This window comes from Carassius carassius, chromosome 17, assembly GCF_963082965.1.
Source record: "Carassius carassius chromosome 17, fCarCar2.1, whole genome shotgun sequence".
In the NCBI taxonomy this organism is placed as follows: domain Eukaryota; kingdom Metazoa; phylum Chordata; class Actinopteri; order Cypriniformes; family Cyprinidae; genus Carassius; species Carassius carassius.
In genome coordinates this window covers 8,381,847-8,394,180 of record NC_081771.1, presented here as the reverse complement: position 1 = coordinate 8,394,180, position 12,334 = coordinate 8,381,847, and the positions used below count along the sequence as shown (strand labels likewise).

The 12,334-nt window shown below is 35.4% G+C and overlaps 2 protein-coding genes across 3 annotated transcripts; both read right to left on the bottom strand.

The window, feature by feature from the left end:
- Window positions 1-373: 373 nt before the first annotated feature.
- Window positions 374-3,798, bottom strand: emc3 (ER membrane protein complex subunit 3). 2 transcript variants are annotated; one of them, XM_059570677.1, is made up of 9 exons: window positions 3,700-3,798; window positions 2,968-3,158; window positions 2,817-2,874; window positions 2,636-2,729; window positions 2,430-2,534; window positions 2,241-2,322; window positions 2,079-2,158; window positions 1,461-1,543; window positions 374-1,255 (listed from the first exon to the last, which is right to left on the bottom strand). In XM_059570677.1, exons 2-9 carry the CDS (start codon window positions 3,120-3,122, stop codon window positions 1,127-1,129), a joined length of 786 nt encoding a protein of 261 aa, XP_059426660.1. In that variant the 5' UTR covers window positions 3,123-3,158; window positions 3,700-3,798; the 3' UTR covers window positions 374-1,126. The 2 variants fall into 2 exon arrangements, with proteins under 2 accessions (XP_059426660.1, XP_059426659.1); XM_059570676.1 differs by having other exon boundaries at window positions 3,704-3,791.
- Window positions 3,799-4,989: 1,191 nt separating this feature from the next.
- sec61a1b (SEC61 translocon subunit alpha 1b) lies at window positions 4,990-10,256 on the bottom strand. The gene is made up of 12 exons (XM_059570675.1): window positions 10,131-10,256; window positions 9,338-9,405; window positions 9,185-9,250; window positions 8,924-9,002; window positions 8,510-8,641; window positions 8,258-8,367; window positions 7,640-7,793; window positions 7,392-7,552; window positions 6,517-6,714; window positions 5,782-5,973; window positions 5,615-5,691; window positions 4,990-5,529 (listed from the first exon to the last, which is right to left on the bottom strand). The coding sequence occupies exons 1-12, from the start codon at window positions 10,135-10,137 to the stop codon at window positions 5,343-5,345; spliced, it is 1,431 nt and encodes a 476-aa protein (XP_059426658.1). The 5' UTR covers window positions 10,138-10,256; the 3' UTR covers window positions 4,990-5,342.
- Window positions 10,257-12,334: the final 2,078 nt, after the last annotated feature.

Sequence of the window (12,334 nt, the reverse complement as noted above, 5' to 3'; positions counted from 1 at the left end):
ACTGAATCACTCTTAAATCCAAAAACACTTTATGACTACGTGGTTAACAGCTAGTTATTCAAACTTATTCTTAAGACACAAGCTTAAGTTTATGCCACTGGTCCCTCGTCTTCGCATGACAGGTTGAATTTGGGTTTGGTAATGTTTGGCAAAATATTTCAATTTAAAATAAAAAAATTGACATTTTGATAAAAAAAAAGGATAAATAAAGTAGCCTATCATTTTCTTTGAAACAGCGTTCTCTAATGACAATCAGATGTTAAAAAGTAAAAGGGGTCAAATAGGATACTGTTTACTCTAATGGTGGCCACATTTTTCCTTCCAACAGTGGTAGAATGGAATTAAATAGTTTGAAAAAATACAGAACAGTGCATCACTATTTAGTAAAACAACTGTATTAAGAATATACACATCCAGTAAATGTACTGAGCAACATTTATTTAACAAAAAGAAAAAAGACATTTAATAAAACTAAAATAAATATATTAAACATGCCATTAAATCTTAAACTGAAATGAAGTTGTCTTTTTACTACATACTCCGTGCATGATGTATTGGCACCATAAGAAAAGCATCTAAAACACTAGTCAATTTAGGAACATACTATTTAGGTAACTGAACCTATGTTATGGTCTGATCCACTTTTTAAATGTCATCACTTCCTAAACTTATTTTTTGCCTACTTGGTCCATACAATCATATGGTCCTAGTAAACTAAGAACATGATGCTCATAAAATAAAAATGTAATTGTGTTAAAAGAAAAACGAAGAGACATAGCAATAATCATTAGGGAATGTTTTCACGAAAACCAGGCCACACGCTACATTATAGGGTGCTCTGTAATGTTTCTGTTGCGTTGTATTAATGCAGTCACAAGAGATAATCCATAAATCTTAAAGCTCAAAGCTTTATCACCCTATGACACTTACAGCTCAGCAAAAATGAATAATGGAGGGAATGATGCATGCATATGACACAAAATGTGATATGTCTGCAATGAGGTTTATGACCCTTTCTAGAAAAAGAAAAAATCTGAATGGAACCGATTTGTCACTCCCAAATCCAGTCTGACAATTCACAATTCTCAGTGAGGTCCGCCAGAACCTCTCAGTAGTGGACAGGCACTTAGAAGATGCCCGTTGGCAATTCTTTGCTGAACATCCCAGACAAGTCCAAGTCCTTACTCATCAGATCCTCCTCGACATTCTCTAAGGCCCACTGATGATCCGTCAACTCCAGAGCCTCCCATTCTGCCTAAGAAAAACATATACATAAAAAAATAAATAATTAAATGAAAGTTTGCAGCCTCAAAATAATATATATATATATATATATATATATATATATATATATATATATATATATATATATATATATATATATATATATATATATATATATATATATTTGTTTTTTGTAAATTTAAAAATATTATTGTGCATCTTCTAATTTGTGAGACCTTGAATGCTTTGTTTGTGTCAGCAGGCATTGCCATTGCAGCACCACTCATCTGTTCCTGCATGATGCGAGACTGATCTGCACCTGTTGCAAACGTAATAATATTAATTGCATATGTACTTTATATACAGAGCCTTCCCTAATTAAATACAAATTCAACATAAGAAATATGAATATAATTCTACAACGATTCTTAAGTTAAACGTTTAAAGTAGTACAACGTAAGTTTAGCCCTTGTGCCGTTTGAAAAAAAAAAAAAAAAAAAAAATTACCTACTCTGGTGTTCCAAGTCAAAAATGACCAGCCTTTTAAAAATTGCTTACAAATGCTATATCATAACCTTATCTGGATCTTTTTGTCAACTTGTATTTTCAATTAGCACATGTTTTGTACTGACTGTAAGCCTCACTGATATGAGCTTATACAGTACATCTCAGTTTACTCAATTTACGTTTTGAGAAAAAGCATTTTCAGGAAAAGGTCCTCCTCTCTGGGGTAAAAATTACCAGAACACAAAAGAAGACAACTGACTGTTAGATCAATATTACAACCTGGCATCACCACTGGAGTAAGTCAAAATTATGGTGTATTGAAATGGAACATCTGTAAAGTTATTTACCATTGTCTTGTCCAAGAATCAGAGAATACATGCTCCTGAGACCAAAGACATTCAGGAAATACCAAGATGCTGAACTCACCCTGCCGATGTATACAGCACAAGATTGTTTAAAGACACAGCTTTGAGTGAAATGAGAACACTCAAGGGTTTGAGAGCACTAACCAGGAGGCATCTAGAGAGAGCAACTCAATTCCCTGCTGCAGCATCGGCTTGAACCGGAGTGTGAGAGGAAACGGTACCTTTGCTTGAAAGAGAACAGAATTACAAATGGGTTAAGACAAATTCAGTGAGAATAAACTAGAAGTAGCCAAACTCTCATATTTGATAAGGGAAAAAAACTGTATATCTTACTTGTGACAAACCCAGAAAAGGTCCAGTTGATCCAACCACCAATAAGGATCATGGGCAGGACGTTTGTCACATTGCCTTTCATCATGTCTGTCAACATGCTGGGATCTAATCAAGCAAATAACATTATCACTTTAATATTTCCACTCAATCCTGACTGTCATCTTATGATATGAAACATGCAGGAAATTATCTCCACTGAGACTTACCAGTCATTGGAGATGGTGGGACCACCTTTCTTTTGGTCTTCTTGAAAAATCCATCTTCTTGATTATTGAAGTAGAATTTTCTCATCAAGAAAGACTATTTTACAAATACAGATAACATTTCAGTTTTAGTAATGTGGAAACATCTCAAGCAAAAGACACAAAAAAGATAGCAGGGGCTCACTTGTTTAGGGATGTATTTTCCATTTTCCCGTAAAACTCTGCTCCTGATGAGAACCTGGCTGTGTAGAGAATGTGATCTTTAGTATTTTGTAACATTTTGTGAGTTGCAAAACATATGTGGATAGGTAATGAAACAGTCCAGTGAAAGTTACCTGTCTGAAACCTGCTCTAACGTGAGCTTCTTGTCACTTTGTAACAGAATCGAGACATAATGGCGGATCACTCCAACCAGAAAAGTAATAAACACGATTGGCAGCACAACCCAAAGACGGATATTGGAGTCCAGGAGGAGCTCGGGCTCAGCCATGCTTTAGTGAAGGGATGTCGATGGGGTATGCCCACCCTGAAACAGACAAACAAGGAGATCTAGTAACCCTTTGACTCGTATAATCTAATGTTCAGAGTTATACTCAAAATAACTAGCAGATCATCGTTAACCATTATGGATTAATGAATAGTAGTACATGTACAAAAAAGGACAGCACTGATACTTTAATAATAAGCTAGTACTCGATTCCCTCAAGTGCCTTATGAAGGTTAAATATGTCAAAATTGCTTCATAAGGATGTCATATGGTACATTTATAGCTTAAATTCAGAGCGATTTCCAATTAATTTGTTCATATTCATGTCAAGTTCAAATATGTCTATTTCGTCTCTGTCTATTACAGAACACAGAAAGAGAAAAGCAGGTGCTTCAGAATTCAATTTAAATACACCAACTTTAACGACGCATCAGGGTTAGCATGCTGCTAATCACCTTCTTTCAGGGTTAGGGTGGAGGCATCTTTTTTTGACATATACACACTCGCACCGAGCATATTATATATTTTCGACGCCATATATTGCGACAACTGAGACTTTATCATAATGCACGTATTGTACCTACTCTTGTATTCAAATTGCGGTTTATCTCTTTGAAGCACGATACCAGCTCAAACCAGGATGCTAGTGACACCATCGAGCCGCTGCTGCTTCGATGTGAACAGAATTTCAGAATAAAAGTCATTTCTGTAACCTTTTCATAATTAATGTTTTAATGTCAAATTGACCTTAATTATCAAATCAGTGTGTCAGTAAAATATAATTAGGATAAGCATTATTATAAATGTATACTTTTATTTAAAAAATTTTTTACCGCTATATCACGGCAGTTAACACTTATATACTGATATATAAATCTGCACTGCACACAGACTTAGTTTATGGAGCTTATCATATATTTATATTATAGAAAAATAAGCTTCATTGACCCAAATCTTAGTACAATAGGATCATTAAAAAAATAAATGGTCATTAAAATTGTAATTAGCATAAATAAAATAAAATTAGCATAATATTATTTAGTTATTACGGTTCAGTATATTTTAGATAGCACTTCATAATCTATTAAAATTGTTATACATTAACTATTCAATCATCCTGATTAAGAAAGCATAGTACAGTACAGTATGTCCTGAACCCCAAATACATCTCAGAAATGAGTATCAAATATGTATTTATGAACATAAGCAACTTATTTCATTATCATTGACAAGGTCATGTATAATACATCACATTAAAGCACATAACATTAAACTAAGAAAGAATGAACACAAATTATGTTGTTTTAATTAGCCGTGGGGGTTCAGCACAGAAATTGTTTCACTCTGAAGATTACAATAAAGTTTTTTTGTCCAACTAACAACATCTTTAGAAAACGGTGCATAGAAAACTGCTAGGAAAAAATTGCTCAATTTCCAAAGATCAAAACTCCAAAAGTATTCGCAACACATTTTAATACTGTGGCCTGTATATGAAAACAACACATGAAACATTCTTTTCACAAACCACATCCTCTCATATCAACACTGGCATATTCATTTACAGGCAGTTTCTGTAGCATTTGGTCTACTAAAAGAAACCACAGCTAATTAGATCTAAAAAGGTCGATGATAGAATTAAGTAGTGTGACTGAAGTACATAGAAATGTTTTATAACAGCTTGTAAATACAGGAAGAAAATAAACAAATATAACAAAGTCTGTTGGCAAAATTTATAACAAATCCAATTTTAAATCAATTTTAACAATCAATTCCATATTAATCGCACACACTCGGTCCACACCAAACGCAATAGGCACATGTGCACATACCCACACATACACTGCAAAAATCTTTTTATTTACACCAAATCATTCCACTCACCTCATCACAAACATACCGAGACACATTTAGTTCAGGACGTGTCAAAGCGTGATCAAGTTTGGACATGTTACTTCTCTTATGCATTACTAAATGGAATCAGAAACACCCATATATAGATACTGGCTTGGGAGGTTGGTGAAAAGTGTGAAAATGAACAATGGTTACATTCCCATGCTTAATACTGAGTTATCAAGCTGCCATATTTTTCCCAAGAGAACAGAATACTATTCACTCTGCAACCTTTATGTAGAGCAATGAATCTGTGCATAAAAAAAAAAAAAATCATACAAAAGGACTTAACCTTATAATTTAGTCAGTCTGATGTGGTTACAGAGGGCCGTACTAAAAGAGGAGAGCACCCATACTGCCCATTTCACTCTGTTCTTTCACAAAGATCTCAAAGTACTGGTAGATGATAGTGACGGCCAACAAGATTCCAGTTCCTGAGCCGATGGCTCCCAGGAAGTCGGCCATGACTGAGAGGCCACCTATACACAGGCCTCCGAAAGCTGCAGCTGTGGGGATGTACCTAAACGAGCATTTAAAGAAATCTTTAGTTATTCTATGTTTGGTTCATTGAGTCTAATTAATTTTGAGTGCTCTGTATGTATTACCTGTTGAGTTCATGGACCATAGAAGTTTCTCTGTGTCCCCTCATGACCATCTGCTGTTCTTTCAGCTGTTTGGCGACCTAAGTAACGCAAAGTGTACATATGCCATAAGTCAACTGTACAATGCAGCTCAGTGTAATCAATAAGCAGGAACAGACTAATGCTCTTACATCTTTGGCAGAAGATCCAGACACTTCGATCCAAGTCTTAGAAAAGAAGGCACAGGATCCCAGCATGAAGATGATGTAAATGATGGCATGGACTGGATCTTCCAGTAATGTGCTGAAAGACTCTGGGGGAGAGAGATAGTAACACAGACCACCTACTGGATAAGCACGAGCTGGTCCTCCACTTGAGCTATCCTGTTAACCGAAAAAACACACACACTTTATAGGTGCATCAAGTATTTTTATAAAAGAATTTGTTATAAAACTCTAATAAGCAAAATAAAATGAGTAGCATTCAAACGGTCATGTAAATTTCAAAACAGTAACTTCATCTTCACCTGGTGTGTGAGTGAACAATTTTAAACATGTATGGGGGTCGGGGGCCCAGGGCTCTCACCAACTTACAAGGAAAGAATTATTTAAAATATTTAAATTATTAATTACTATTACCATTAACATGCTCTGACTCAGAAAATACAGTTCTTGAAACAAAAGGAGTCATAGTTGCTTATTTTAATATATCAATACTGCAATTAGTTGCACTATATTTATATTTTGAAAATTGTGTTGGACAATGGGGCTGTTGAGTCACAATAGTTCATTTAAAAATGTATTTAAAACATGTTACACTATTTATAGGTGCAAGGAAAAAAAGCATGTTCAGACTAAAAAATAATAAAAATAAATACAAACAGTTCAGACAACACAAATATTGGAAAGTTTAAACAAGTCACTTACCGACCAAGTCCCCAGCAGGTTGACCAAGAAGTTCCCACTGAAGCGAGTGGAGAGCATTTGAGAGATGACGTAAAGGTTGGACACCAGTGCAGACTGCAGGATGATGGGAATGTTGGAGGTGTAGAACAGTTTGATGGGATAGGTGTTGTACTGGCCACGGTAACGTGCAGATTTGATAGGCAGGTCGACTCTGAAGCCCTGTGGAGCAAGAATTAATATACTTCACATCTAATACTTCTAATTTGGATCATTTATAATTGAGCTGCAATATTCAAGGTATCATCTTCAGGAAAAACTATGGAGGTAGAGCTTCAGGGCTTGAAAAATATTATATTAAATAGAGTAAAACTGTAAAATTACAGTATTAATATTTACTTAATTTCTTAATTAGGATGTTAGCACAAATGCACATTAGAAGTAAGAATTTAATTAAAATTAAATTTATGCATTTAGCAGACGCTTTTATCCAAAGCGACTTACAGTGAATTCAGGTTAAAAGTTTTTACCTAACATAAGTAAAACAGGGTCACCCTTCACTCTAAATTATGCAGTGCAGAGATTGATATGCATGTGTTGTGTTTGATTAAATCAAAGGCTTTGTTTTTGTTTTGTTTTTTATATTGCACCGAGCCAAACCAGAAGGTAAGGTGAGGGCACTTTCACAGGCGAAACCCAGTCATTCCAATAGAAATCTGCACAATCTGGAGTTTAGTGTGAGGTGTAAAAACTTCCCCACACTAGTTTCACTCATTTCACATGAACCAAAACACACTTGGACTGAAAGTGACTTATGTGTGCGTTGTGCTTTTACATCACTATCACCACGGAACTTCTCTTGGCAATGTGACCACATCTTTATGCGATGACCCACTAACCTGAAAGTATATGACCACTGCAAAGACAAAGATTGTAGAGATGAGGTTCATGAGATTGGGCAGGTTCTGTCTGTAGAAGGCCTCTCTCAGTGCTCGCACTTTATCGGTACGAGTGGCCAACAGGTGGAACAGAGCAATAATGGCTCCCTCAAACTCAGTACCTGTACATACACAAACAACATTCAGTCCGCATCACTGAAGACACCACAAAATGGTTCAAAACAAGATGCTACATCCTGACCACAAACCTCTTCCTGTGTTGACTGTGGTTGGACTGAACGCCTTCCATACGATTGTCTCACAGATGTTGGTGGCGATGAAGAGAGAGATACCAGAGCCCAATCCGTAACCCTTCTGCAGCAACTCATCCAGCAGCAACACGATCATACCGGCTACAAACAACTACAAAGAATATACAAATACAGTATTAAAAGACTCAACATAGCCTAATTAACTAAAGGATAATGGATAATGTTCTCCACAAAACAAATCACAAGATAAGACTGAGGAGATACAAGATGTTGAGCAGTCAGTCTTTTTATAATGATGCTCATTTGTGTAGACAAGATTATTTGAACAATGCCTGCAAACGTCACTACGATAAACCGAGCAAAGGCCAAGAGAAATGGTTCCACAATAAGGCAAATACAGATCCAATTTGACTTGGTCATTGTCAGTGATCATTTCTAGAATGAAGAGTACTAAAATTAAATGTACACAATATACAATAATAATGACTGAAAATGGAAAATGTTTGGAACCGAATGCATCTGATAAATGGCTGAGAAAAAAATGTTTTTGGCTGCATAAATTTATCAGTTTATCACAAAGTCTGAATATTTCACAGAGAATGAATGCTAATTTACCTGGATGATGATGAGGAGGCAGATTCCAGCACCCATCTCTGAAGGGTCTCCATACATGCCAGTCATCACATACACAATAGCCTGGCCAATGGTGATGATCATACCAAAAACTGGTGGAAAGAGCTCACAGTTAAATATCTTAACAAAACAAATGCAATGATGACATTAACATGGGTTCCCAACAAGACTATTGCACTAGGAATAAATTTATATTTCATCCCCCATATAATAGGATGTTGTAATATCTCTTACGTTTTTGAGCTCCGTTGAAAAGCGCTCTATCTTTAGGTGTGTCTCCAACCTCAATGATTTTTGCTCCAGCCAGCAGCTGCATGATTAGACCAGATGTAACAATGGGAGAGATACCCAACTCCATCAGAGTACCTGAAACACACATTATTCAACTGTAAACAATCTAATTTACATTCATTCATTGACTGATATAAAAAACTAAAAAAAAACTTTTTTTTAAATGTAATTTTTGTAAATTATGTATTAGTTTTTAGCAGATATTAATTTTCCTAAAATCAGCCTAAGTTAATTGATTAAATGATATAATGCTGTGCAATTGTTATTAATCTGCCATTGTTGCTTGATTAAATCATTTGTCCTCATTCAACAAGAGGATTCAATCACTGCTTGCGCTGCTGCTTCAGGTATGCGCACCTCTGTTGGATGCCAGGATCACTCTCATCCAGTAAAAGGGATCAGCTGAATCTGAAGACATAATTCCAAAGAGGGGAATCTGGAGGACAGAGATCACCATAGATCATTCAAAAAAAAGTTTATGGTCTCTGACAGCAAATAAAAAACACATCCAAAGATGGTAATGCTTGGTTTGAGAGATTAATAAGTGCACAAGAATGATTTTGTTGATCATCAACAGCACTTCAGAGAGCTCTGGAGTTAAAATGAGAGTGAACAAACCTGGCAGCACACCAGAAAGATGAACAGGGTGATTGCAGTCCATAACACTTTTTCTCTGAACTGAATCTGTGGGGAAGAGATTCAAGGAGTTAGTATAACTAAAGCGCCACAAGAACAAGCAAAGCAAACATATGATGTGATCAAACTGCATACCCTCCTCTCTGGTTTCTGGATCTCTGGTAAAACCGCACAGAATGGCTTGATCACTTCTAGGAATTTAACTTGGGGAAAAAAAAGGAAATAAGGTTTACAGTTGTTATGCCTTACTTGAGAAAACAAGACAATGTTACTATCCTAAGAGGTCTTGGTGATTCAGGTGACGTGGCTTTAAAGTAAAAAAACAAGTTACTTGAAATCTGTCTCTTGCAACGTCATCATTCAATCCAAGAAGAAAAGCCCCGTTTTGAATAACAAGATCAAAACCCCATCTGTCCATTAAATGCGTGCTAAAAACTAAAACAAATCACGCTTCAAAACAAAAACTACCATTTACAATTTCCGACGTTAGAAGAAATGTGAATTTTTGAGTTCTATTTTAATTATGCACCATGTTCCCAGTTAAATTATTTGTTATGCGCATATAATTTACACGTTTAAAAAGCATCCGACGTCTATGAAATGAAAATAAACAATAAATGCATTTGTGACCAGCAGTTTACTGACCAAGTACTAGCTGTCTATGGTCGCTTTAAAAATCAGTATTACAAATGTAACCATTAAAACCACATTTTAGACAACTATAAAGTGCGTGTTTTTGTAAACTCGACAATAAAACAATGAGGAACATGAGATTCTGACAGTAAAATACAGTTGCTAATCTATAATGAATGAATGAAGCACTGAATCTAAACAGTTTTTTTTTTTAATAGCAGTTGTTGATTGCTACAGAATGCATTCAACTCCTATTTAATAGAATCGGAGTAAAGTAATAATCATGACGACTCACTGGCCATGATGTCCCCTCTGATGATGGTCCCAGTATAGCAGTTAGCAAGCACCGGTCAATGGAGCGCATTCAGGACACGTCATCACCCAGAGCACAAATACACGTCAGTGCCACAGATACAGCGGGTTGGATGGAAAGCCAATACAGTATGAAATGGGCGGGATTAGTGGCCCGGAAGTTGTAATACAGGCATGATTGTAAAAAAATAATAATAATAATAATAATATGTTTTGCTGTTTCATTTGCTGTTTTTATGTAATCGAAATCTAGGGATCTAAGACGTGAGTGTGTTCAGACGTAGATTACAGCTTGAAAGTATAAGGGTGTCACGTGTCAACTGTTACTTTTCTCAGCGCAGACATAAACTGACAAACCAGAATCATTTATGCTATGATAAGAATTTAAAGACTTTTACTGGAGTTGATTCCTGTATTTATGCTAGGAAAAACCCGTTGGAAGGTATATATTTAAAAGTTTATACAATTTAGTATACAATTTTCCCCTATAACTAAAACAAACACGTGCTGAGATTTTAGTGAGATTTTAATTCTAACTTTAGTTAGAATGATTATTTTTTTAATACAAACTACGTTTAATTAGAACATAATACCCACAGTTAAGAAGCACATCATAACCTGTCAGTGTTTAGCTATATAGATTGTGTGGTAAATTATTTGAGTCTGCTCAAAATAACTTAAATATTCGAATTCACGTCTAATTAAAAAAAAATATATGAAGTCATTGAGTGCATCTTCAACAACGCCGTTTAATTTAGGTGACTTGACACAAATAACCGACAGGGGGCATCCCTTCATCAGAAATCCGCTCTTGATTCATGGAAAACCTGTTGCCACAAGGTTCTGACTGCAGTGCTGACTCAGAGGTATCAGATCCCCTGAACAAAAAGTACCCAGAAGTTCTATGATTCTAAGGTAGTTTTGGAAATCATACCACATTTATTTGGACATATAGACTACCAACGATAATACCATGATTTTTGGACATGAATCATCATATTTCCACTATTCTGATTATCATTTATCAAATTATTATTTGATACCATCACGGTAGTTCCACTTCAGTGCCTATAGTTCAGCACAGTCCTGTGATTTGAGATTATGAATTGATTTGAAAACAAGGTGATTCACATGGTCAGAAATCTGACCGATATAATCTGATGTATTTTTGTTATTATATTATATTAAAAAGTAGCAGTTTTATGAGCTGCAACATTTAAAACTTGATCATGAATTATTTAACTGACCCTTTTTAAACAATTATAGTTCATCAGAACTGATTTGTTGAATGGGTATAATGTGAATATGACAGCAGATTATCCTAGTCTGGTGTCTGCAGTTGATGCAGGCCAATCTGACACAGATAATCACTGAGCCGTACTAACAATTACACCAACCAGGGACTGAACAAATGACTGAGCAGAGAAAACATGGCTTTTCGCTCTTTCTTTATATACGGTACATTTATGTGCACATCGGCTGATTCTGTGGTGTGCTTGTTCTGGTTAGAGATGAGCTGTTGTCTGCACTTTAATAAAGAGATACTTGTTCAAACTGGTTATATAATGATGAATGAACTATGAGATAACACAGGGTTGAGGCCAAGCAAGTACCACACAAATCACACATACCGTTCTCACCTAACTATTCATTTTCTTTGACATCTCAGTGTTGTGTCATATGAGGCAAAAATGTAATTTTGCACTTTGTTTGTGTGTGTATGTATACCTCATGTACAAAAAAATAAGAAAATTAAAATACAATAAATAAATAAAATCAAGAAGGATGTGGAATCTGGACTGAGAAGAAAGTGGCATGATACATAAGCAAAGGAAATTAGTATTTCCCCAAATGTTTATTTTCATGTACACCAAGTCCACTTCTTTTATTTTTATGGTATTTGTATTTCTCAGTGAGATATAGTCCATTTGAGCTGCTATTTTCAGATGCTGTTGACATAATGCAAGACTTAAATTCTTCAGTTGCTAACTGTGCTGAGAGTTATATGATTTATTTTATGGATTGTGGATGAGACACAAATTGCCGAGCTACAACCTTTTTCAGTGCCTTACATAAACTGGTGAAGTAAACTTATTTAATTTAATTTTTAGGAATCAAACTGCCATAATGAATGTTGTTTTTCTTGTTGTTCTTATAACCAATCAAACAATACCAGGCACCAGTACA